Source organism: Ursus maritimus, unplaced genomic scaffold, assembly GCF_017311325.1.
Source record: "Ursus maritimus isolate PB19 unplaced genomic scaffold, ASM1731132v1 scaffold_32, whole genome shotgun sequence".
NCBI classification, from domain to species: Eukaryota; Metazoa; Chordata; class Mammalia; order Carnivora; family Ursidae; genus Ursus; species Ursus maritimus.
Genome location: NW_024425786.1, coordinates 18000438 through 18028354, shown reverse-complemented (window position 1 = coordinate 18028354; position 27917 = coordinate 18000438). Strand labels below are relative to the sequence as shown.

Genomic DNA, 27917 nt, shown 5'->3' with positions numbered 1-27917 from the left:
CAACATGGGTTTGAGGTGTGGGTCCACTTATACGTGGATTTTTTTTTTATGCAGTAGAGTACTGTACACGTATTTTCTTTCTTGTGATTTTAGTAACATTTTTTCTAGCTTACTTCAGTGTAAAAACACAGTATACGATACATACAACATACAAAGTATGTGTTAATTGACTATGTTATTGGGAAGGCTTCTGGTCAGCAGCAGGCTATTAGTAGTTAAATTTGGGGGGAATCCAAAGTTATACATGATTTTCAACTCCACGGAGGGTCAGTGCTCTTATCCCCAGCACTGTTCAAGGGTCAACCATAGTATATATACATACAGTTACGTTGAACCAGAAGAAATACCAATATTTGATCATTTGACCTACAAATGCAGCAATTTCATATGGTTAGACTTAATAAAAAGTTGAATTTGCACAGGTAATCATAAGCACGGAGTTCAGGATACTAGTTATCTATGGGAGGAGACACAAGGGGTTCAACTATATTAGTAAAATTGTATTAGCTAAATTGGGTGGGCGCATGGATTTTCTTTATACTAGTCTTTATCCTTTTTGCATGACCTAAAAATTGCCCTTTGTTTCAGAGCTTGGGATAGTGCCTTCACACAGATAAATAACCAGACCTGGAAGTTATTCACCTGTGTCTTACCTGGACTCCTTGGGTGAGGGAAGGTCACACACAGGGAGTTTGTTTGGGGAAGTGACTGCATGGGACAGGGTGGAAAGTGAAACAGGGAAGGGTGGAAAGAGTGAAACAGGGAAGGGCGGAAGCCAGTCCTCCTTCCGTCCAGGTTCTGTTATCAAGCTGCTCACCTCCGTGGTCAGCCAGGGTGCGATCTGGCCGGGAGCCCTGAGAAGGCGGTGAGAAGACCCTCAGACTTGGCTTCAGTGTCAGAGGAAGGGGGGCTTATTCACTGGCTTCAGTCTGCCACTGGTCAAGGGTCACCCTGTGGGATGTTAACTCCCTGATGTTTCCCTCCCTGCACAGGCGGCAGCATGGCTGAGCAACCTCACGCGGGCAGCAGAGAAACGCTGGGACGAAATGCTACCTATGGTGCAGCAGAGGCCAACTGTTGTGAGTTACACCTGCGCACGGCTGGGTGTTCTAGCGAGAGCTGGAGTGAAAAGCTGGGCCAAGAGGACGTGAAGTGGGGCAAGAGAGGTGCCCAGCACATATGTATCACACACATGTGTATAATATGTATGCGTGTGCATGTATGTACATATAATATACTTATGCAGGGCACCTGGGTGACTCAGTCGGCTAAGCGGCTGCCTTCGGCTCAGGTCATGACGCAGGGGTCCTGGGATTGAGCCCCGCATCAGGCTCCCTGCTCAGTGGGGAGCCTGCTTCTCCCTCTCTGCCATTCCCCCTGCTTGTGCTCTCTCTCTCTTTTTCTCAAATAAAATCTTAACAACAACAAAAATATATATACATATGAATATATAAAAGCATACTACAAAGAATGTTAAACTCAAGAAAATGGGTTCTTTTTTTTAACTTTACATATTTTTATTATGGTAAAATAAACAAAACACAGAATTTGCCATTTTAATCCTTTTTAAGTGTACAATTCAGTGGCATTAAGTATATTCACACTGTTGTGAAACACCACTATCCATCTTCTAAACTTTACCACCCCAAATTGAACCTTTGTACCCACTAAACTATAACCCCCCATTCCCCACTCCTCCAGCCCTGGCAACCACCATTCTACTTTCTGTCTCTATGAGCCAGACTACCCTATCTCATGTAAGTGGAATCATACAATACGTGTCCTCTTGTGTCTCTTATTTCACTTAGTATGTCTTTCAAGGGCCACGCATATTATAGCATCTATCAGAACTTCACTCACTTTTAAGGGTGTATATCTCGTTGTATGTATATACCGCATATTATTCATTCATTTGTGCATCGATGGACACTTGGGTTGCTCCTACCTTTTGGCTGTTGTGAAGGATGCTGCTATGAACACTGGTGCACAAACACCTGTTCAAGTCCCTGCTTTCAATTCTGTGTGTATATAGATCCAGAAGGAGACTTCTGGATCCTACTGTAATTCTACGCTTAATGTTGTCAGGAACTGCTACACTGTTTCTCACAGCAGCTGCACCATTTTACATTCTCACCAACAATGCACAAAGGTTCCAATTTCTCCACATCCTTGTCAACACTTTCTCTGTTTTTATGATGGTAGCCATCCTAGTGGGTGTGAGGTGACATCTCACTGTGATTCTGATTTGAATTTCCCTAACGATTGGTGATGGTGAGCATCTTTTCATGCGCTTACTGGCCTTTGTATCTCTTTAGGGAAATGTCTATTCAAGTCCTTTGCCCATTTTTCAACTGGGTTGTTTGGTTTTTGTTGCGGAATTTTAGGATTTCTTTATATGTTTGGGATATTAATCCTTTATCAGATATGACTTGAAAATATTTCCTGCCATTCTGTAGGCTGCCCTTTCATTGATGGTGTCTTTTGATGTACATCTTTTAAATTCGGATAAAATCCAACTTATTTATTTTTTCTATTGTTGCCTGTGTTTGGGTGTCATATCTAAGAAATCATTGCTATTTATCCCAAGAAAACAAATACACTAACTTGAAAAGGTACCGGTGCCCCATGTTTACTGGAGCATTGTTACAACAGCAAAGACATGGAAACAGCCTTAGTGTCCATCAGTGGATGAACGGATAAAGAAAATGTATATACATGCACACACCACACACACACACACACACTGGAATGTTATTCAGCCATTTAAAAAAAATGAAATCTCGCCATTTAGGACAACATATATGGACCTCTAACTGAACATAATAAAAAATAAATTAAAAAAAAACATGTATGGACCTTGAGGGCATTACATTAAGTGAAATAAGTCAGACAGAAAAAGGCAATTACCATATGATCTCTTTTAGATGGGGGTTTAAAAAACAAAGCAAATAAAACGAACTCATAGATACAGAGAACAGATTCGTGGTTGCCAGAGGCAGGGGGGATGGGGTGGCAAACGGGTGAAGGTGGCCAAAAGGTACAAACTTCCAGTTATAAAATGAACATTCTGCAGTTTCAGATATTACCATTAAGGCTTTTATATAAAACTCACATGACTAAGAATTGTATATAAGATGAAGTCCACTGACTGAACTGCTTTTGGAATTTCTGCTGGTATGATTTCCAATTTAATTTAGGTTAGATATAATCCCAAATGGTTTTTAAAATGAAAATCAACAAGAACTCACCACTCTGGCAAGTTAAAAAAAAAAACTTCCAATGCTACACTTAAAAAAAAAAAGAAGAAGTTGGAACACATACCATTGTGAGGTTTTTTGAAAGACTCCTTAGGAATATAATTTTAAGATAAACTAGTAATATGTGTGGGTTTTCATGGATCACAAATGAACAACAAGGTTAATGTAATTATTCTACAAAAACACAGATCTCTTAAAAATTTTGAGAAAACTAGGAAGGACGATTTCAAAAGGTCTACATCATGGCTGACCCTGAGAAAGAAAACACTTGTGAATGAAAACAACCCTGAAAGGTACAGAACTGGCGGTGGCCATCTCTCTCCCCCTCGCTGTGCGCCAGGGGCTTCAGCATCTCCAGGCAGGTTCACTGCAGGAGTGTCCTAACTGGCCCCCTGCTTCGGGCTCTCCTTCCACCTCCACTGCTCTGCCCTTCACATGTTGCCTGCGGATCTTCCTCATACGTACTTCTGATTGTCACCCCTTTGCTCAGAAGACTATTTCCCGAAGAAGGGCAAGCCCCTCGAACTTTGCAGGACGCCCCAGGCTCACCTTTCCAGCTTGACTTAACTTCACTTTGGCTATGTCTCACCTGTGCACCAGCCACAAGAACTCCTCCTTGACGTGTCCACGCTCTCGGGAGTCAGCTCGTTGGCTCATTCTGTTCCCTCTGGCTCGAATTCCCTTTCCTTTCCCTGCTAAACTCCTACCCGGCTCACACGGCTCTTCTCTAGTGCCATCTCCCTGTAAGATCTTTCACTCCAGCTGGCTGTCCTCCTGTCCTCTTACACCTCAATGTACTTTCAAGCGCCTCTAAAGGCACTAGTAGTCCATCTTATGCCAAATTACTTATCACCTCCACGGCTGGACCGTACACAGTCTGAGGCGGAAGCTGTTGCAATTCCTACTCTTATCCCTGGAAACAAGTGGCACAGTGCCTGTATGTAGTGAGTCAAACTACATCAAGTTCTCTCCCAGAAAGTCACCGGAAGGAAAATACTTTGGGTGCACAGACAGGAAATTAAAGGGCTGGTATGTTGAGAAAAAGTCTCAGCACATGCAAAATTAAAATTTCTACCAATGACAAGAATATTTTACTTTGGTACAACTAAGACCTATAGGCTTTTGTGAGGTCATGATGGAAAAAAAAAAAAAAGCCAAACATAAAACCTCTCTTTCCAGGTAAATAATGAATGAACTAAAGGAGAGTGGCCTTTAAAAAATAAACTCAATCATTTTTTCCCCAAACTGTAGAAACTAATACAAGAAATGTTAACAATTCTGTTACAATGAATTTATAAATAGTCCTAATTATATAATTAGCCTCAGGTAAAAGCTTAAAATACTTCTGGCTTGTGTGAATTTACTCCCAAGTAATAGGAAGCCAGGATAAAAATCACTAGCTTTTCCTTAGTCACAGGCTCCAAGAATGAATGAATGAATGAATGAACGAACGAACGAATCAGGACTTAGGACCTGAATGAATGAATGAATCAGGACTTAATAAGACCTGACTCAGAGGTCACTATAAACTGGTGCTTCTCAAAATATTTGTGGGAAGGGACTGGTTTTGAAATACTTCCTATGTGCTGCAGACCAGTAGTCTCATAAAATACAATTAAAATGCTACAGCAATGTCTAAAGGTTGATGCGCGCTTTTTGTATGTGTCATGGGCCAGGAACGAACTTCGCAAATGGGCAGCAGCAATCTGCCGTTTCCCCGCAGCCGCAAACGCTGAGCCCGCTACCAAATGCAGGGGAAGGCGGGATACGTGCCTACCTTCTGCTCTTGCACCTCAAACACGGCTTCATGGACACTGCAAGCAAAAAGTGAGGTAGGCAGATCGCTGAAATCCATCATCTCTTCCAAATCATCTTCATTTTCACCAAAAACCATCTCTTCTTCCTCTTCTTGGTCACTGCTACAGAGATCCGACTGGCTATCATTCCAAGATTTCATAGTGTCCCTCAGCATTATCCCCTAAAAGCAGGTCTTGTCCGTTTTTAAAGTCCTAAGGTGTCTACCAGGCATCTGGTGTTAAAAAAAAAAGAAAATAGCATAAAGATAAGACTTTGAAGGCCAAATACTGTTTCAGTCAATTCTCAAGACAGCAATTCATCAACGGAAGCAATTTTATTCAGGAAAGATAAACCAGAGTTTAAATCTGCTCATTACAGTCCTCATAAATAAATTCTATATATTCTAATTTGATTTGCTTAGCATATTTTATGTAATATATTTCCCTGGCAATGACAGAAGACCAAAAAAAGGCAACAAGTTTTCTAGTGAAATTGGGGGGAAAGTAGGGGGGGGGGCAATACAAAATGAGCTAGTATGAATCCATAACTAGTTTACGAGCAGTAGGAAGGAAAATGGGAACTGGAACTGCCTTCACATATTTGTTTTGGGTTTTCGGTCTACAACACTGAAACTGGCAGCAGAATAAAACCCACACGATTCAGTCACCATCTGCACCGTGAAATCTGTCTGCAACGACGTGACTTCACCTTTCTTAACCAATCTGTTCTTTCTGAATATACTCCCGAAGAATTAAGTTCCACAGAACCAGAAGTTTATCTCTATCGAGTAGGTCTTTGTTAATATTAGAAATATTTAGGGCGCCTGGGTGGCTCAGTTGGATAAGGGTCTGACTCTTGATTTTGGCTCAGGTCATGATCTCAGGGTGGTGAGATCGAGCCCCGAATCGGGCTCTAGTGCTGGCTGTGGAGCCTGCTTAAGATTCTCTCTATTCCTCTCCCTCTGCCCCTCCCCACCCAAATAAATTAATTAAACAAACAGAAAAAGAAATATTTACAAAAGGCAAAATTTGACATAGACAACAATCAAAGAGATGTCCTTTTTCTGAGCATTTAAAAATTAATAATTTTAACCCCGAGGCATGGAGTGGATAGTGTCCCTCTGTTAAATAACGGAACAGGGTCTGTCTTATACGGACTTTATGGGCACGTCTGTCTCCTCTGATGAACTCCAAGCACAGTGCCTTGAGCATAACATATTTCAAGATGCTGAAATGGAATTTAAGAAATACCAATCAGGCACAGAAAAATTAAGTGATCATGATTATTATTACCTTAATACTACTTCATTTGTGATTTTCCATGTTATTTCAAAGAACACAGTGCTGCAAATATATTGCTTATACAGTGTACATGACAGGTGTTAATGACAGGCTAAAAACAGCAGAGTTTTTTTTTTCTTTTCATTATTCTACTACACCCATCAGAAAGACTAATCCCCAAAAGTAAAATCCTTACTCATTTTAATAAACATTTTCTGAATGCCCGTTGCATGTCAGGTATTATTAGGGATATTAGAGGAGTAAGAAATAGTTCAATCCTCAAGGAGCTCCCACCAAAGCAAGAATTTCTTCTCCTACATAACGCTAACCACTCCTAAAGGAGCTTCTTCCATGAATTAGCTCCTATACTTTGAATTTCTCCTTCTCCTTCTGTTCCTCCTAAGCAGACACACCTATTCAAGATTCCCCACCCCCACCCACCCATTCTTAAAAAAAACCACCTTTCCTTGTGGATTCTACCTTCCCCTCCATCTACCTCTCCACCTGCCTCCCTTCACCTATCCTACCAAGTCCCTAGAAAAAGCAACCTGCTCTGCTGTGTTCTGTTCCTCAGCTGCACTCGCCAGAAAATTCAGTGCCACCGGACCTCTGCCACTACCGTTGGGCTGACAGTGCCCGCACAGGCCTGCGTCTGCAGCACCAGGCACTGCCGCCCACCCATTCACCCTGCAACCTCGCCCTGCCTCTGCCTTCCGGGTCTCCGTCCTCCTGGCTCTCCCTCCTCCCCACCGTCTTTGTCGCTGGCTCCTCTTTCTCCACCTACCCTCTACAACTTCGTCTCTTTGAGGTTTCATCCCCTTCCTTCCTCCTCATCTTATTCTTCTTGGCTGGTTTCACCCACTCGAGCATTTAACCACTTAACCACCAGGGCTTCTCAGCTGTGTTTCCTGCTTACCCTACGGTTCACACACACCACATGGGGTGCTCGATACTGCCTCTCATTCTCCACGATGAACTGTAAGTGGGAAGGATGTCACCGGAGCAAGAGCAGAATTCGGGGCAATGAAGGGGAGGGGAGAGCTTGGAAAAAGACCAGTAGTCTCATAAAATACAAGAGATTCTGATCTGCCTCTAACTCTTTCCTGCCTACACACACCAAAATCCACCGATCTGTACGATTCCTATATCCGGACTCAACCTCTCTCTCCTAAGTTCCAGACTTGTATTTTCAGCTTTCTATTACACATATCTACCTGGGTAGCCCACGGGTACTGCCATAATTTTAAACTTTATACCTCTAATTAGATTATTGTGCTGGAAGTCTCCAATCTGGAAAGGGGCCTGGTGGGGGGGGGAGAGGGGGACGGAATCTCACTGGAGCTTTCACTGTAATCTTTTCTTCAAGACTAAGTTGTCGCTCAGAGTTCATAGCTCTCAGAGCACTTGGTTCATTTCTCTGTTACATACTTATCCGTGACTATTTGTTTACAAATCACTCCCAGCTACCAGACCAGGAGTGCCTTTGAATCCCCAGGCCCTGGCACAGTTTCCGGCCCACAGTATATGCATAATAAGGACTGCTGAGTGAAAGCAGATCACACTGTGTTTACCCCACTGACATGGCAGCACAGACAGAGGAAAATTTAATTCCACGTGAGATTAGAGACAGTTTCCCATGGGTGTGATGGAGAGACTTAAAGATGAACAGAATTTCAGCAGCAAAATGATGGGGTGCATTCCAGGCAAAGCCAACAGTTCATGGACAAAGGCCGGACAGATCAGTGTGCACAAAGACCTGGTGTGGCCAGAGCGTCCCGTATTTGGTGGGGTGGCATGGGACAAAGTCAGAAAGGGGGGCATGGGCCAAGCTCCTTGAAAGTAGAGTTACAGAGTCCTGATACAAAAACAGTCAATGTCAGCATGCCGATGAGGGCTTTTAGGCAGGGAAATGATATAAACCAATTTAACTTTCAATATCACTAAAAGTAGACTGTCTTTGTATCTTATTTCTTAGAGGCACTAATGTTTTTAATCTCGCCCCACGCCCAATCCATTGAAGAGGTGAGGAAAATACTGCGCCTGGAAAGTTGGGGAGCTCTGAATGGCTAGATTTGGAAATATGACAAAAATCAAGCTGTTTTTTGATAAGATTTTTTTATTTCAAGATCCTTCCTCCAATGCCTAAAAAGGAAGAAAAAAAAAATCAGAGCACAGGAAACAATCCCTCACTTGACTTAAAAAAAAAAAAATTCTTAGAATGTTACACCTTCATTTCCTGTTTTCTACCTTCACTTTGGGGTAACTTTCTTTTGACAAAATTTCAAACAGAAAAGTAAGAATAATACAAGGAATTTCTGTACATTCGTAACCCAGAGTTACCAATTAATTACATTTTTGCCCATTTTAAAAATCATTCTATTTCTATACATATACTTTTTTCCCTGAGCCCTGAGAGGAAGACAAATGTGCTCTTTATTCCCAAGCACTTCACTGTGTAAGAACAAGATCATTTTCTTACACAATCCAGAGTAGAATTATCAAAACCAGGAAACAACACTGACATAATACTGTTACCTAAATCAGCATCTATATTCAAATTTTCTCAGTTATCCCAGTAATGTCCTTACAGTTATTTTCTCTTCAAATTTTTTAGATTATTGTTAAATAATTTGCCTTTTGTCACAAGATATTTCAATAATCTTTAATAGTATTGCAACATTTTCTTCACTTATACATTACTGTATATTTGATACACTTTAAAAGATTGGATTTTGGGGTGCCTGGGTGGCTAAGTTGGTAAAGCACCCGACTCTGGATTCGGCTGGGGGCATGATCTCAGGGTCATGAGACTGAGCCCTGCATCAGCTCTGTGTTAGGGGTGGAGCCTGCTTAAGATTCTCTCTCTCTCTCTTTGCCCCTCCCCCTGCTCTTTCTCTCCCACTCTAAAAATAATAATAATAATGATAATTTAAAAAATAAAAGGATGGATTGATGAAATATCACAGTAACCGCAAACAAGTCTGAACAGTCTTTAAGTATATCCCAGGAAGATTTGGGCTCCATAATCAATTTTCTAGACTGAAACTCTGGCTCCCCCAGAACTCTATATTGGGCAAATTATTTTGCTTCCCTTACCATTTCCTCAACTATAAAAGAGAATTATAAAATAATAACCCTTACTCAATAAGGATGTCAGATTAAATGCTAAGTGCTCAGAACAATGCTTTGCCTATAGTTAGCGCTCAACAATTATTTTTACATAAGCACAATCTACGTCAAGGCATTGTTGGGTTGAATGGATGCCAATAATATCAGAGCCATCAGTGGAACAGATATTAAAACAATATAATGAGGGCGCCTGGGTGGCTCAGTCATTAAGCATCTGCCTTCAGCTCAGGTCCTGAGCCGCACATCAGGCTCCATGCTCAGCAAGAAGCCTGCTTCTCCCTCTCTCTGCCCGTTTGTGTTCCCTCTCTCGCTGTCTCTCTTCTCTGTCAAATAAATAAATAAAATATTTTTTTTAAAAACCCAGTATGAGAAAAATACATCATCAATAATCTAATTCCAAGCAACAAAAAGGCTACAAAAAATAAAATGAACACCTTGTATCATTTCAAGAAGACTGTTCAGTGGCAGATAGGACAATGAAACCAGCTCAGAGCAACCACTGGCAGTAGGAATATGCCTCCAGGAAGAACACAGTTAAAGATTTAAAAACAGACAGCTAGCTGAAAAAAAGGCCACAGTGCCTTTTTTTATGGGCTTCATGGAATTTTATGTTGTAATTCAGTGCACACGATATTAGAGATATTATCTTTCAGATGATGGTTCTCTTGCTGAAGGCAAGCCAGGGCATTATTTTTGGATATAGCTTAAGTCAACATCATCGACCATTTCATGATTTTCTGACATCATCAATGCGGTTAGATTTGAACAGAAAGAGAGAGGTGATCAAAATCAACCCATGGAAATGACAATCTTAGCACATCTGTAAAGAAATCATCTTCTTAGGTGACCCTGCTGGTACTTAACAAGTAGCCTGGTTTTATTAAGACAAAGAAAAAGTTACAAAAGTACATCGTTTCTACGCTTTTGGTCCTGGAGTTACTGATAAACTATTACAAGACCAAGCTGTCCCGAAGTTTACTAGCCCAGGGAAATCCTGACTGGTTTAACAGAAAGGGTTGAACCAATATCCTCCAGCTTCTGTAAGCAAAGGTCTGTACTCATCAGGGTTTAGCATCATCTCAGGGCAACTGTAGCTGTGGCTGGCTTCTGGCAAATAGTTTCTTCATGGAAATATCAAATGAGTGGAAAACTCTAAGTAGCATGACCATCTGCTCTACTCCAAGCCTTGTGACAGAAGTAATCCATCAAGGCAAAATGTTAGGCGTGGACATTTGACTTATTGTTTTGATCAGGAAGAGGTAAATTCCTTCTCCTCCTCCAGGATATTTTTTTAAAAATAATTCTTCAAAATAGTATGCTTCTCAACTTGGTGAACTTCTAAAATGCCTTAGCTAGATGCACTTTATTGTTTTTTGATGCACTCAAAATGCTATTGAACAATACTGGAAACGCACAAGCACCCCCTTTTCAGCTCTACGTGTGCCCTGCTGAGTAAACTGGCAGCAAGTCATTTGGCTTTTTATTTGTTCTCTCACATAAAATAAGGACAATATTCACAGATGTTGTTGAACTACTCAATTCCTTTTAAAAACTTCTAAATTAGAATTTAGACTAAATTTTTTTCAAAGAAACCCTCAGAATTGTCAATATGGGAGCTCTCAATGGCTATCGTGTAGGTCTCCAACTTCTATTCCCTCTTCATTTATCACTTACAGACTTCTACTGCTTTTTAGTAACTGTGGCCAAAAAAAAAAAATTGGTGCAAAACTACAGTAAAGCAGGTGAAAATCAGATTTTTGTATTTTTTATGCGTCAATGACCTATGCCCCCTTTTCACAGATACTTTAGAATTGGTCCTATTATAATCACTAAGCTTCAGTTCTCCACCAGGAATAGTGGTATGTCTTAGTGTGAGAGAGAGAACAGAAACAAACAAGAACAAAAATCAATTGTGGGAACGTATGAAAATAATAGGCTTTAAAGACCTATTGAGGTAGAGATACAAAAGACTGATGCTATTTGTTTTGCTGTATATAATCCATTTTCCCTCACTATAACCTCTCCATTCTAGGGGGAGACTGGATTTCCACCGTCTGATCCCCACCTTTTGGGGATTTTTGGGGGGGTCTAAATAATAAATGGTATTGAACTTTAGAGCTTCCCTTATTTCACAGGCTTCAGCCCAATGGATTTCCAAATCACACTATTTATCATGATGTTTTGCTTAAGTCTTTCACCCAACAAATCCTCTGGCACCCTACAAAATGTGTTCTCATTTGTAACCCCTGACATCCACATGTTTAAAAGCTTTACAAATGTTAGAATTCAATAATGGGGGGGAAATCTCGTTTTCCCTAAAAACACTGAACTCTCTTCCCACCCTAGGAAAGAAAAGGTTTGTGGAGGCAGTTAAATGTAACTGCTGTAAACGTGGACGGCAGGGCTAAAGAAGGGGCAGAGTCCTCAAGCCCTTCTTCCTCCACCAAAAATCCTCAATACCAACAAAAAATCCCTGCCAAAAAGTACAAATTGGTGTGAGGCACAAAAATCTATACCCTGAGTCTCCATGTTGTATTTTTTATAATTAAATAAATTGAACCAGAGCTAATGAAATAGTCTTAAATTATTTTGAATCCTACGCAATCACAGCTACAAATAAAATCAGTCACTTCTCTCACCAAATAGTACATCAGAGACTTCCATGAAATGCAGAGAAGTCTATGAGAAGTGCAAATAAACGTGGTGTGCTAGGTGATTTTCAATACAGGGGAGAGAATATTTCTGGCTCTGAGCACTACACAAAAACATCACTTTCAAGAATCCTGGTTTGTCCCCGAAACACGGGTCTGACCTGCTCCCAACACTAGACTCCTAAACCCTGAAGGAGATGATGAGATTTTGCACGGAAGGTGGAGTGAAGCAACCTGAAACCAGACCACTATCATCACTCGACTGTCCAGACAGCAGATGGAAGCAGACAGACAAGTTTCACGAAGTTAGCGAGTAAGTAAAGCGATGGCTAGTCGTACGTTATCAAGGGGGTGGAGAGGGGCTTCGAACTCCTGGCCGTCCCTGGTTTACCGACTGCACCTTTCCTGCCTTCAGGGGCAGACTGGGCCTGTCAGCTATTCAAAGAGTCAAACTGTTGCGAGAAAGCTGCTGGTGGACAGGAGAGAAACAATCTTCTTGGTTTTGTTTTCCAAGGCGCCACCCCAGAGCCGCCGGAGAAGACGCTGAGCGCGAGACGGGCAGGACCCTGGACGCTCAGCATCTCTAGGGTCTCGGGCACTGGAACGCCCACCTCTCTCGGGTTTCTGCGGAACGTTTCTATCTTTCTTTCTTTAACTTTCCGCACGCCGCGCCCCCCACTCTCCCCACTGCTGGCTGCACCCCCTGCCGGGAGAAGCCGCGCGCCGGCCCCGCCCTACGAACGGGACTCACCTGCGCGCTTGGCCGCTGCAGGAAGGAGGGAAGGCGGGCAGGAGCGAGGCCAGGGCGGCCCGACGGACTACGCGGGAGCCCGGGCGCCGCTAGGAGCGGGGCCTGGGGGGACTCGGCGGACGGCCGCCGAGACACAATCCGCGCGGCTCCGGCCGCCCGCAGCCTCGCCGCCACGCCCTCGACGCTCGCAGGAGCCGCAGCCTCCCGGGGGCGCGAGCGGCGTCAGGGCCCAGCCGGCCTGCCGGCGTCGCGCGCGCGCGGCCCCGCCCCTCCCCCTCCCCCGGAGGAGCGCGCGCGGCGCAAGCGCCCGAGGTCGGCGGCCGACGGGGGCGCGCCCGGACGCCAGCAGGAAGCGGTCCCGCCCCTCGCGCGCGAACTGGGGGGCGGGGCGGGGGTCCGGCCGCGCGCGCGCGCACTTGGCGGGCACTGCTGGGTTTGCTGGTTCCTGGGCCGTGGGGCGCTGGGGTTGCTTCGCTGGAGCCGGGCTTTACGTCCCCGACGACAGGCCCTTTGGCGCCCTTCGCGTCTCCACCGTGGCCAGAAATAGTTTATCTCCTTCTCCCGTTAGCTGCATGTGTCGGCCACAAGAGTAGTCAGTGCGAGTATTAGGGACATTTACCGAGCGCCAGTTACTATGTACCGTGCGCCGCGGACTGGGCGAGCTTTACCTCGTTTAACCTCACGGTGACCGGCGATCCGGATATTATTAGCCTGATTTTATAGACGTGCCGAATTGCCCGAGGAGAGACGGCTAGAATAGGTAGCTGAGCCGTAGGTCGCACCGAGTATCCGGCTCCGCAGCCTGGTCTCTTCACCGCGGTGGGATTCCGCCGCCGCGACCCAGCCTCCTCCCCCTCCCTCACTTCTCCCCCCTCCCCTCCTCCCTGTCCTCCTTCCCCTGTACACGTTAACGTTATATACAGTGTTAATGATATTCACATTTTTAGTGCTTTATTTTCCATTTACAAAACACTTCTCAACGCACAGTCTTGCTTGATGCTCTCAGAGGCCCCGAGAGACAATGGGACATAATTATGCTTATTTTACAAATAGAGCAAGCCCCTAAGCTAGTCCATGAGTCCTCCGAAGTTACAATGGTAGGCCTGGGGCTCTTTGGCTATTATTATTATTATTATTATTATTATTATTATTACATTTTCTTCTTCTTTTTTCTTTTTACAAGGCATCTGAGCCAAGCTTGGAAGTGAGCCTGTGTCTCTTCCCTTAGCTGAAGGGGAGGGAAACAGAGGCAGAGAACAGGAATGGACTTTATCTTAAGGATGTGCAGTTGGAAGAAAATCAGTTCTGATCACCCGCCCCTAGCTGCCTCAGAGGCACGGTAAAGCAAACTGAAGGTCAAAATCAAGGAGGCAGTGTTGTCAGGCACTCAGCACCCTGGGCATGGGGCAGGAAGAAGGATTAAAGTGTCTGGAATACATCTAATGGCATTCACCCTAACTGACGCTGCACCGTCAGGGAGATCACCCCTCCTGCTTCCTGCTCATCGCTTCGGCTGTTTCTGCTGCTTCCAACCCTGCTGCCCCTGCTCCCCATCTTGACCTAACCAAGTTCTTCTCTTTTCTTCATTTCACGAGTATGTATTGAGAGCCACTTCTTTCATCAAAGACACCCGAAGAACAGCGATCATTTTTCTTCTCTAGCTGCCTCTCACCCAGCAACTTGGGCAAAAAATTGAGTTTTTAGGTCCAATGAGTTTGGGCACTGCTCCATTCGGTAGCACTGCTTGAAGGTCCATGATGCCTGTGAACACAGAAAGGGTTCTGAGAGGCCCTCATGTAGAAAGACCGTGTAGCCTCGTTTAGCCCGGAGTTCCCTTTGAGGTATGAGGCTGGGCCCTGGGCTGTTAAGGGTCTACCCTTTCAGGAGCTCACAGACAGAGGAGACAGGTAAACAAGTGACTGTGTGACAATTTTCTACACGCACTGAGGCAGCATTTGCGAAGCGCTGACAAAACAGAGGAAGAAGTGAGCAGTTCTGCCGGGAAGATGGAGGGAAAGATTTGCAGAGAAGACACTGTTTGAGTAGGAGTTTTCTAGGTGGAGAATATGGGAGAGGGCATTTCATAGTAACAACAGCATTTTTAGACACACGCAAGTATACCTTTGTGTTGGTCTTTGGGGATCGGTATTAAGTGTTATTCAAGAGCGTTTTTTTTGTTTGTTTTTGCGTGTAGTAAACCCAGCTAGGCTAAGCAACAAATGGAATTCATTGCGTCATGTAACAGAAAAGGTATGGGCTCCAGGCAGACTGGATCTGGGGACTTAAAACTATGACATCGGGACTTAGTCTTTTTTTTTTTTTAAAGATTTTATTTTCAAGTCATTTCTACACCCAACATGAAGCTCGAACTCACAACCCCAAGATCAAGAGTCGCCTGCTCCACTGACTGAGCCCGCCAGGTACCCCCGACTCAGTCTTTATTCACCACTTCCTGACTGTTTTCCTTTGTGTTGATTTTTCATTCTCAGGCTGCCTTTCTCCATGAGATGGCAGAATGACGGCTTACAACTTCACATCACGTCCTCAACAACAGAAAGAGAGTTTATTTTCCTCGCAGCTGTCAACAAAAGTCCTGGAACTCCCTCTTGTTCGGACTTGAGTTACTGGTTCCTCAGTAAACCAGTCTCTTGAGAAGGGGCCTGGAATAGTCTAACTGCCCAGGCTTGGGGCACATCTCACCTCTGGAGCTGCGGTGCGGGGAGGTCGGCAGCTCTCAGATCTCACAGGCTGAGAGTTGAGGAGAGCTGGCTTCCTGTGTGAGGGTATTTTCTGTTGGTCCCTTTCGGTGGTGTACTCCCCACCCTTTTCCTTCCTGACCTGTATCTCAGGAGGCCAACCTGCATTCAGTGGGTCCCTTCTCCTCTGGCTTCCAGTTGAATTTTTCCAGTGGAAGACTTAGGAGATCAGAGGGGTTGGAGGAAGACGAAGTGAGGGTATTATTACACAGGCCCCTTCCCTCCCAGGTTCCTGCAGGTTGGCTGCATACACCTACTGAGGCTTCTGTCAAGTGTCCTACAGATCTCTCCTCTAGTCTTGCGCAGGTCTTTCTTCTCTTGGCCTAGAGATGGTCATGCCTCCCCTCCTGGCAGCCTCAGGGTACCTCTTCCATTCCTTCTGGTTTCCCTCAACCCTGCCCGCACACTTGTGAATAACTTTCACCAAATGCGCCTCCGATTAATCCTTTCCTGGAATCCTGATGGTTACATTCACCAAAGGTAATTCAGGTGTCTATTACCAAAAGAAAGGGAAGAGGATACAGAGCAGACACTGGCAGGAAGAGAGCCATGCTGGTTTTGTAAAGCTATGGCAGTAAGGCGGACCAGGGATGGTAGTGCCTTCAGCCAGGGTCACAGGGAAGCATGTGGTGAAAAATAGTATGATCCCGACTGTATTCTGGGTTTTTAAAAAAGATTTTATTTACTTATTTATTTGAGAGAGAGAAAGAGGGTGCACAGATGGGGGGAGGGATAGAAGGAGAGGGTGAAGCAGACTGCCTGCTGAGCAGGGAGCCCCTGTCGGGTCTCGATCCCAGGACCCTGATCTAAAGGCAGAAGCTTAACCGACTGAGCCACCCAGGTGCCCCCCTGACTGTATTCTAAAGGCAAAGTTAACAAAATTTGCTGATGAATGATAGGTAAGTATGAGCATTCGACAGTAGTTGAGGATGGAAGCAGTTTGAAGACATAGGTCTGGAGCCCACGGTGAGGTCAGACCAAGCATGGTGACCTGGGAGGGAGGTGTGATGGGGAGTTGAAATCATGGGCTCGGATGAAAGTGGAGTAGAGCACAGAAAGAGCAAAGGGCAGAATCCAGAACAGCATCTGGTCTTTATTTGGTAGGTAGAGAGTTGCCACCTGGTATCCATCAGCTAGGTTGTGAGCAACTGGAGAACAAGAATGGAAACTTCCACATCTTTCCTCTTTCCTAGTGTGTCCAGCAAAGGGCTGGGCACACCTGTATAATAAGTGCTCCTTGTGAATGAACTTTACACAGTTTCACATTTCTTTTTTTTTTTTTTTAAAGATTTTATTTATTTATGTGACAGAGAGACAGCCAGCGAGAGAGGGAACACAGCAGGCGAGTGAGAGAGGAAGAAGCAGGCTCCCAGCGGAGGAGCCCGATGTGGGATTCGATCCCGGAACGCCGGGATCACGCCCTGAGCCGAAGGCAGACGCTTTAACGACTGCGCTACCCAGGCGCCCCAACAGTTTCACATTTCTAACACTCCCTCCTTCTCCTGAGGTCTGAGTTACAGGCAGAGAAAAAAAGAGAAAGAGAAACTGATCCTTCGTGGCTCAAGTCTTTGAAAGCTATACCAAGGTTGATAGCATTTTGCCGTCCTGGAAAACTCAACCAGAACCTGTCAGGTGGTATTCCGGATCCTCGGCAGCTCCACGCCTGACTCTCAGGAGAATTTCCAGAAAGGCGATTTCACTCCAGATTTTGTGATTCTTAGTTGATTAAATGTAAAAGTCAATACTTTAAGAAGTCATTATGGACGTAACAGACGTAGTCAAAGCTCTCTTTCTCACACTCATGCAGTGCGGGTGGAAGAAAGGATACAACCACTTCCGGAAACTGTTGGCCGGCTTATCCATCTAAATGGACACCTACCCAATGACCCAGAAGTTCCACTCCTAGTTGTACACGCAAGAGAAGCGTAAGCAGAGGTACACACACACACTGCTCTTACTGTCTTTATGCATCATATCCCCAAACTGGAAATATTCCAAATATCTGTCAAGAGAAGAATGGAGGAACTATGGTATAGTCAAACAATGGAATAGTACGCGGTCATAAAAAGGAACGGACTACTGATATACGTAACGACATGAATAAATCTCAAAAACAATTGTTGAGGGGCGCCTGGGTAGCGCAGTCGTTAAGCGTCTGCCTTCGGCTCAGGTCATATCCCAGGGTCCTGGGATCGAGCCCCACATCAGGCTCCTCCGCTGGGAGCCTGCTTCTTCCTCTCCCACTCCCCCTGCTTGTGTTCCCTCTCTCGCTGGCTGTCTCTGTCTAATAAATAAATAAATAAAAATCTTAAAAAAAAAAAAAACAATTGTTGAGCAAAAGAAACCAGACACCAAAGAGTTGCAGATGTGATTCCATTCGTATCAAGTTCAAGAGAAGGCAAAACTCGTCTCTGAGTAGTGACTACTTCTGAGGGGTGGGATTGAGTAGAAAGGGGCACGAGAGCACATTTGGGGCTTATGGGAATGTTCTTTCCACATGGTACATTCAACATGTATTTATGTATGTGTCTGCCATTTGCCAGGCACTGTTTAGGGCATTGGGAATATAGCTGTGAACAGAACAGACCAAGGCCCTGCTTTTACACAGATCTATCTCAACTCTTTTCACTGGCTGCATGGCATCAATGCTTTTTTTTTTTTTTTACTCTTTTTTTTTAAAAAATATTTTATTTATTTTTTAGAGAGAGAGAACAAGCAGGACGAGTGGCAGGCAGAGGGAGAAGCAGGCTCCCCGCTTAGCAAGGAGCCTGATGCAGGACTCGATCCTAGGACCCTGGGATCATGACCCGAGCCAAAGACAGTCGCTTAACCCACTGAGTCACCCAGGCGTCCCTCCATGCATTTTAAATAGAAAAAGAAAGTGGCCTGGCTTTACATATGGATAATGACAAGCCTGAGGAACTTCTACTTTATTTAGCTGCTGATGAGAAGGTAGCAAAATATAGTGGAAAGAGCCTGGGATTTAGGGGGGTCAGCTCCCCCATTAACTAGTTCTGTGACCATCGAGCAAGCTCATTAAACCTACTGAACCTTACTTTTCTTGTGTGTTAAATGGCATCGATGATAGCTGCTTTACAGGGTTGTTTCATAAAGTGCCAGACACGTTCCAGATGCTCAGTACACACTAGTTGGTTTATAATCAGTTTATCAGTAAATTTTACTCAAAGCAGCAATATTTTGCCTCCCTTGCAGCCATGTATGACTTAATTTTGCCCAATGAGATATGAGCAAAAAGAAGGTGGTTTCACTGGGAAGAGGTACCCTTTTGCCCTTCTACCGTTTCTCTTTCTTCTAGCCTGCGATGCGAATGTGATGTCTGGAGCTTCAGTAGCCATTTTGGATCAGGAGGTAACCCTGAAGATCGAATGCTGGGATGGTAGATCAAAAAGATGAGAAGCCTGATTGCCTTGTGATACCGGAGCTGCCGTGCCGGACCTGGGTTGCCTATATCTAGCCTGCCTTTACTTGGGAGAGAAATATAATTTTCTATTGTTAGGTGTCAGTTGCAGCCAAACCCAATCCCCACTGATATACCCTGTGAGTCATCCCACCATCTAGTCTGTTCACTGATCGAGCCTTAGCTCCTATAACAATATCTGGTTCTGATACATAGTAAGTGTCCAATAAATGTGGAAGAGAGGAAGGGAGGGAGGAAATTGAGCTGCTTCTGACTGTGAGACAGCATGTAATGAGAAAGGAAGAGAACTGAAGATAGAAGCCTGGCTGCCAGTTCAATCGGTCTCTCTCTTTCCTCTCCCTCCCACCCCTCAGGCTCATTAATGGGCATCTGGGCTTTCTAGGTATTTCAATTCCTCATCTGCCTCACACTCTAGGTCTCCTATGGGGTTTGTCTCACAGATGGTACTTTTACTGCAGAGCCTTAAACTAACCTGCTTCCCTCATTTGTCTCCCCCTCTTGGCAAATCAGTCTTGCCCCCAACAGGAGAGCTGCAACATGGTCCAATACTCGCTGGAGGAGTGGAGCTTCTTACCAGCACCACATTCAACATTGGTTGGGAGATGCATCATGTAGATTTTTGATATTTTTAATTTTCCCATTATAAAAATTAGTCTTGTCCTGTATAGATAATTTGAAAACGAAGAATAAATAAGAAAATTAAAATCACTTACAACCTCATGGTCTAGAGATAGCCACTATTCAATATGTTGGTATAGTTCCTTCCAATCTTTTTAGTAAGACTGGGTATATCATTGGAATCATTCAGTTTGGATCTCCCATTTATTTTGCCTCACATAATATTGCAAGCGTTTCCTTGTGTTTTAAAATACTATTTTGAAGTACATTTTTTGATGACTGCATGCTATTGCATTGTTTGTATTCCATTACTCATCTAATTGTTCATTGTTGGAATCAAGATTTCTTTAGAATTTTCTCTTCTATAATTAGCTAAACAAATACCTTTTAAAAAAAGATTTATTTATTTGAGAGAGAGAGAGTGCGTACTATGGGGTGGGGAAGGGGGGAGGGAGAGAGAGAATCACAAGAAGACTCCCTGCTGAGCACAGAGGCTGATGGGGAACTTGATCCCAGGACCCTAAGATCATGACTAGGGTGAAATCAAGAGTTGGCCGCTTGACCAACTGAGCCACCCAGGCACCCCCAACAAATATATATATAGAGAGATAGAGATAGAGAGAGAGAGAGAGAGAGATACTTCATATATAAATATACTGTTACATTTATGATTATTTCCTTAGCGTAGATTCCCAGAAGAGGTAATTAGGCAAGGAGGCATGAACATTTGTAAAACTCTTATTGGAAATTGACAAAATGCATTTCAGAAAGTTGTACAAATCATACACTCCCACATCCTCAGTGTACATCTTACCACATCTTTAATAATATTGGGTTTTGTATTTGATTTTAAAAGCCTTTCCTGTTTGGTCAGCGGAAACAACCCCATGACATCTTGATTACTGGAGAGGAGGAACATTTTTTCATGTGTAATTACAAGCTATCAATATTGTATGATTGATTGTAAGAACATCTTATATACTGAAGATAGTAACCCTGTGATAATCATACTTGTTGACATTTTCCTTTAAAAAATAAAAAGATTTATTTATTTGAGAAAGAGAGAGAGAGAGGGGTGGGAGAGGGAGAGGGAGAGTCTCAAGCAGACTCCACGCTGACCCCAGAGCCTGACGCAGGGCTCAACCTGACAACCCTGAGCCCATGACCTGAGCGGAAACCAGAAGTCGGATGCTTAACCGCCTGTGCCACCCAGGTGCCCTTGTTGGCATTTTTCTTAGTTTGTATTTTCCCTTTTGAATTTTTTCTTTCCCCTTCTCCTCCTCCTCCTCCTCATTCTTCTTTGATATACAGATGTTTTAAAATTTTTGTTTGAAGGTAACTGTATCTATCTTTTACCCCCACAATTTCTTCCCTTGCTCTCCCTCTTACTGACATCTCATTAATAATGACCTTCATTTGGGGGGATGATTTTTTTTTAAGATTGATTAATTGATTGATTTGACAGAGAGAGAGAGACAGCCAGTGAGAGAGGGAACACAAGCAGGGGGAGTGGGAGAGGAAGAAGCAGTCTCCCAGCGGAGGAGCCTGATGAGGGGCTTGATCCCAGGACCCTGGGATCATGCCCTGGGCTGAAGGCAGACGCTTAGGGACTGAGCCACCCAGGCGCCCCTTGAGGATGATTTCTATTTTTTATATTTACTGCTTTAGCTCAAGTGAAATTTATTTTAGTATAAAAATATGAAGTAAGACTCTAACTTAAATTCTTTATTTTTATAGATTTAAAAAAAATCTTTAAGTAATCTCTTCACCTAATGTGGGCTTGAACCCCAAGATCAAGAGTCACATGCTCTGCCTATTGAACCAACCAGGCGCCCCTTAAATTCTTTTTTCAATGATTCTGACATTAATGATTACAGAATCCATTTAACCCACTCCTTGTATATATACAATTTAGTATATATAAAAACACAGTACGTGTATATTTCTGGTTATTTCTTCTGCTTCACAGATCCAGCTGTTAATAGAAACTGTTTTGATCATTGTAGTTTTATTATCTGGAAGGGAATGTCAGGGTACGGATATTTTCAAATACTTTTCAGAAAAGTGTTACCAATTTGTACCGCCTCCTTCCTGTCTCCCCCTTCCCACATCTCTCAAGCTGCAGCAGGAAAGGACAGAGCCATTCTCAGGACGACAGGCGTTTTACTGAAAAGTCTTCAAACAACTGCAGTCACGTCCAGGTTGCTGACTAGTTGTTGAACCTTGAGCAAATCTCACACGATTTCCCCTTCCGCTACATGGAGATAACAGTGGTACCTCCCTCCTAAGATGGTTTGGAGGCACAAATGAACTGTTTATTGAAAGCCCCTGGAAAATGATAAAATCTTAATAGAAATGGAGACAATCGATGACGATTACATTTTTTATAAAGAGAAATGTGTGAGTTTTTAAGCGTGTGAGTTTTAAAAAAAAAAGAACGTGTGAGTAATTTTGAGGATTGGGTATGGAAACATGTCTTTCAGTGTGTTCTGAAGCCTGGATGCTGCAAAGATTTGATCTTCTGTGTTGCTCTGAATGACAAAGACTCTGCTCCATCGCCCGCAGACCCAGGGGCCCCGATATTCACTGCAGATCAGCTCCAGGGCCGCGGCGCCTGCACCACACTGGAAGGAGCCACCCTTTAAATGTTTCATTCTTGCATTTGCTACGTGGAGATATTATTTCCTGATTAATTTGAGCTGCAGATGGGTTGAGGAGACTAACAGCTAGATGACCGTAATTAGGAAAGAAGGAGGGGTGGGGTGCACACAGAGGAAATTAAAAAATGGAACATTAAAAACGGGCAGCTGCATAAATGGACCAGGGATTCGAATTATTTTAATTTTTCTTGACTATCAGTCAGGGTTTGATTAGGGAACAGAAATCACAACAGTGATCTGAACAGAAAGAATTTAATATAAAGAATTGTTGGGGTGCCTGGGTGGCTCAGTCGGTGAAGCGTCTGCCTTCGGCTCAGGTCATGATCCCATGATCTGGCGATCGAACCCTGACTTGGGAAGCCGGCTTCTCCCTCTACCCATCCCCCCCTTCTCGTGCGCACGCGCGCTCTCTCTCAAATAAATAAAATCTTAAAAAAATAAAAAGAATTGTTATCTAGATAGAAGATTATTAACTAGTCACCCAACAGGTAAAAGGAACTCAAAGGGATCATGGCGTTAACAACTGCAGGAAGCAGCTACCATTCCTAAGACGAAAAGAAGCAAGCGAAGAGGTGGTATTTATTAAAACTTATAGGGTTAAGAGGATATTCAGCCATAAAAAGGAATGAGGAACAGATACGCGCCACGACTTGAATGAACCATGAAAACATGATGCTGAGTGGAAGGAGGCGGCCATGTGAGTCTATACGTGGTTCGATTCCACTCACGTGAAAAGTCTGGAAGGGGGAGATCTGAAGAGGGAGAAAGTGGATTAGCGGCTCCTCGTCTTAGTGGAATCACACAGTATCTGTCCTCTGGTGTCTGGCTTACTCACCCAGCGTACTGTCCTCAAGGGTTGGCCATGTGCTAGCACGTGTCAGCATGCCCTTCCTTTGAAGGCTGAATAATCCGCCCATGTGTACACCACAGCTTGTCTGTCCATTCATCCGCTGTTGGACGGCTTGAGTGGCTTCCATCCTCAGGCCGTGGTGAGGAAGGCCGCTCTGAACATGGGTGTGTTCCTATCTGAGGCCCTGCCGTCAGTTCTTGTGTGTATATGCCCAGAAGTGGCCTTTCTGCGCCATGGGGTAACCTGGTTTGAGTCTTGTGAGAAATCACCACAGCGTCTACCACAGTGGTTGCGCCATTTTACGTCCCCCCGCCGGTCCACAGGGGTTCCCGCCTCTCCACATTCTTGCCAACGCCTGTTCATTTCTTTTCAGCGTTTCTTTTCAAGGGGATGAAAATGTTCTCACACGGACTGAGGTGACAGTTACACATATATGTGGATTTACTAAAAACCATTGAGTTATATACTCATATTGGATGGTGTGTGAATTGTGTCAATAAAGCTGTTGAAACAAAGCAAGAGGAGGGGTCCCCAACCTTGGGGAGAGCATGCTGATGTCTCTGAGGAGTGGGGGCCCCGAAGCGGGTTGTGTACGGGTTGGAATGAACTGCAAAGTTAGACTCCACTGCTGATCTGTAAGGCGAGGAAGTGTGGCCGGGGGATGTGTGCAGGGACAGGAAATAGGAAGGAGCGAGCCCCTTCCTCCTGCAGCCTCACCGTCCCCCTCACGGGCGGCCAGGGAGGAGCTGGCCCAGGGGAAGGGTGGCTTGCAGAGTTCCGGCCCCAGCGTCCCAATGCCACCCCCTAGAAGGGCAGGTTTGGAGCTGAGAGACAATAGCTTAATGACTTGTCTTAATCGGCTCTGGTTGCTATAGTAACACGCCATAAACCGGGTGGCTTATCAACAACAGACATCGATTTCTCAGTTCTGGAGGCTGGAAGCCCGCGATCCTGGCGCCAGCATGGTCGGGCTCTGATGAGGGCCCTCTTCCCGGTTATGGCCGTCTTCTGCTGTACCCTGACACTGCGGGGAGAGAGCGAGCCGGCTCTCTGACCTCTCCCTGTAAGGGCACTAGTCCCACTCACCAAGGCGTAGAATGTGTGCACATCAATAAATGAAAAAACCAACAGTTGAGTTGGTTTTGTGCAGGGTTTCCGCTGTCCTGATAAGAACACATCACGTCTTCGTGTATACGTTCTGAAATACGAATTGTATGATATCCGTGATTCCCATACGAGTGAAGTGCTCTTCTCTGTGCCTTTAAGATGGGTATTGCAGGAAATAAAAAATGAATGGTAAAAAATTGTCCCTTTGCTGGTGATTTTCCTGCTCTTTGAGCAAGGGGTCCCTGCCTTTTCGCTTTGTGCCGGGTCCGGGAAGTTGGGGAGCGGGCTCTGCAGCTCTCCTGGTTTGGATGGAAAAGTCCTTGGTCTCTGCCTTTTCCTGAGCTCTTTTCTTTCCTCATGGCCCACCCCAGGCACCGGGTCAGGCCAGGCCCAGGCTCTGGGGCCACCCTCCATGCTCCCACCTCCTTCCCTGCTTCTCTCACCTCCTCCTTAGGCCTGACCCTGCGGCATTTCCTCATGGCTCCCCGCGTGCTAACACCCTCACCCTTGCTGCTGTGTGTCTCATGCTCTGACTCCTTTGCACGGAGTCTCTCTTGTTCACTGCCGTGCACAGAATCCGTGCTCCACAACACTTTTGCACTTAAAAAAATTTTTTCCCCACTTTTTATTATGAAAATTTCAAGCATACATAAAAATCGAGAGGATCATTTAAACACCCCTTGTGGACTGTGACCCTCTTTGTCTGCATTACCCGGCATTTCCTCTTTCATCTCACTCGTTTGTCTTTCTCTTTGATGCTGATCACTTCCTCAAATGCCCTGTGATCCTCGGTAGACCGCTCCGTCGGGAATAAAGAACTGCACTGTTTGCTACGGAGAGCTGGTGTGGGTTTCCTTTGCTGTTGCGGGGCCCTGTTTACCCAAACCGAGGCCCACTGTTCCCTGGACGTGAGGGGTGGTTTTCTTTTATCTCTGAGGAAGCGAGCTGGGGCTGTCTATGGCTTCCCCTTAAGGTGTGGGAGTGAGGGGTCAGCAGGCAGCCTGGGGACGAAGGCAAAACCAAGCAGGACCCGACCCGAGACGGGCAGAGTGCTTTAGCGCTCACCAGACCCGGCAGGGCTGCCTTTCCTCCTTCTTCCTCCCGGTCACCGAGGAGAGCCACGTTCCTTCAGCTCTGTCCTGCCTCCCTCCCTGCCCCAGTTCCCTTGCCGTTGGGCCCCCCACAGCCAGATCGTCCCCTGTTGGCAGTCATTCTCAGGGTTCCATCTGGGGCAGATGCTGCTTCGTGTCTGTAGGGCCCGTTAGAGTCGCCCGAGGACTCCCGCTGACTGCTGCCCACAGCACCCTTGTTCTTGGTACCTGCTGACCAAGCCCAGAGCCGCTCCGGGACCGGAGGAGGCGAACGTGGGTGCTTACGCTCCGCACTGGGCAGGGCTCCTAACATATGTCTCTGGCATGAGGAGGAGATGTTTTCCTCTCCCACTTCAGTTCGGGGAGTGCGTCTTCTTGCTCTGTGCTGTCTGGGGGCTCATACAGAGCCTCACGGGTTGGGGCCCCATTCCATCAGACCTCTCCTCCAACCCAGAGACAGCGCCAGCTTTGGCTTCGGCGCCTCTGAGGATCGGTTTTGCAGGGCCCCTCCTTGAGACAGAACATCTAAGTTTTAACAATTCCAACCTCTTCCTCGTCTTCCCCCGGCCCTCGGGCGGGAGCTGCTTCTTAGAGTTGCCGCCTCTATGATACCTTAGCCTTCTCTCCATACCCTTTCAGTTACCTGGTTACCAATTCTTTCTATTAAATTCGCTGTTCCAGTGACTGTTGTGGTTTCTGTCTCCTGACTGGACCCTGATTGATTCAATAGCTGCCTAAGAAATTAGGTACTAAGTGCACCAAGGGAAAGAAAGATGGCGCATCCCAGGCAACCATGAAGATGGGCAAGCTGAGGCTCTTACGCTACTCCAGACTCAGAGACAGGTACATTCGATACTAACCAAAGAATAAAGTATTTAGAAGTAAAAGAATTATTGTCTGTTGACATATCAAGGACTGGATTTAAAATATCCAGAGAATGGACTATGAGAAACAAACTGAGGGCCTCGGGGGGGGTGGGGTGGGGGAATGGGATAGGCCGGTGATGGGTAGTAAGGAGGGCACGTATTGCATGGTGCACTGGGTGTTATACGCAACTAATGAATCATGGAACTTTACATCGGAAACCGGGGATGTACTGTATGGTGACTAACATAATATAATTAAAAAAAAAACATAAAAAAAATAAAATAAAATATCCAGAGAGACTTTGGAGTCCGTTCTATCTGGGTTTGAATCCAGGCTCTGCCACTTACACACCAAGTGGCCCTGAGCAAATCACTGAACTTGTTTGAGCCTCGGTTTCTGTGTTTGTAAAACAAGGACTGAGCAGATTCCTTGCAGAGCTGTTGTGAGAAGAGAACGAGACGATGCAATAAGTAACAGAATGAGCCCAGTAAATGGTGGTGGGTGTAGAGGACAGGCTGTGGTAGGACTTAGTGGTGCAGCGGAAGAGGAAGAGGCCGGAGATCTGAAGACCTGGGTTCTAGTCCCGCACCTGCAGCTAACTGGCCAGCAAACCCCTCTGTGGTCCCCTCTTTCCTGACATGCGTAACACCACATTTGAGTCACAATCAAACCAAGTCTGGTTCCCTAATGCCAGTGTCATCTTACGGGCCTGTGGCAAAACAAGGCAAATAATGACACTGTCCTACCTGTTTCATAAAGCTAAATTATTCAGCTTAAAGGATTATCCTTTATTGTGAGATTTTGCCCTTCTTACTATTTTGGTGTCAATGTCCTGTTTTAATGAAATGGTAGTATGGGAGGGTATTTTTTCCTTCTCTTATTTGACAAAATAAGAAGTATGAGTAAGAGCAACACGTGGAGACTTGCCCTACCAGACATTGAAGCACAGCCTCTGTTAAAACCCTCAATAATTAAAACAGCATATTAGTGGTGAATGGATAGGCAGACAGTTCAGTGGCACAAAGTGGAGAGTCCAGAAAATAGAGAAAGTTAGCATATTATAGAAATGGCATCTCAATTCAATTATGATTATAAAATGTTTATAAAATATATAAAGGAACATATTTAAAAAAATTTTTTTTAAAGATTTTTTTGGGGGAGGAGTGGGGTGGAGGGGGAGGGATGGAAGGAGAAAGAGAATCCCAAGCGGACTCCCTGCTGAGTGCAGAGCCCTATATGGGGCTTGAGCCCACAAAACTGAGATCACAACCTGAGCTGAAACCAAGAGTCAGACGCTTAACCGATTGCACCACCCAGATGCCCCTAAAAGAACATATTTTATAGCAATAATTGGATTATATGTAAAATAAAATACATACAACAAACAAAAAGATTTTCTCATAGCAAAATAAAAAATACTATAAGCAAATCAAAAAGCAAGTAACAAACTTTGAGGACTATTTGCAGTTCACATCACAAAGAAGGGGTTGATCACTGCAAAATACAAATCACATGCTCGAGTCAATAAGAGACCCACAGAGCGACAGAATGTGCGCCAAGACTGTGGACAGTTCACAGTAAAGGAAACGGAAATGTGTATAAACACATGCAAAGATATTTACTGTCATTCACGTGAAGAGAAATGTTTGTGACTTGAACATTTT

General features: G+C 44.8%; 2 protein-coding genes across 3 annotated transcripts in view; both read right to left on the bottom strand.

Annotated features, from left to right (window-relative positions):
- RCAN3 (RCAN family member 3) overlaps positions 1–13102 on the bottom strand; it is a 32734-nt gene extending 19632 nt beyond the window's left edge. For both annotated transcript variants that reach the window (XM_040618983.1, XM_040618982.1), the window contains exons 1-2: positions 12866–13102; positions 5035–5286 (exon numbers count right to left, since the gene is read on the bottom strand). In XM_040618983.1, the coding sequence (XP_040474917.1) occupies positions 5035–5229 (195 nt within the window). In that variant the 5' untranslated portion in view covers positions 5230–5286; positions 12866–13102. The remainder of the gene's footprint in view (positions 1–5034; positions 5287–12865) is intronic.
- Positions 13103–14062: 960 nt separating this feature from the next.
- NIPAL3 (NIPA like domain containing 3) overlaps positions 14063–27917 on the bottom strand; it is a 65386-nt gene continuing 51531 nt past the window's right edge. The window contains exon 11 of the mRNA XM_040618980.1: positions 14063–14626. Within this exon, the coding sequence (XP_040474914.1) occupies positions 14566–14626 (61 nt within the window). The 3' untranslated portion in view covers positions 14063–14565. The remainder of the gene's footprint in view (positions 14627–27917) is intronic.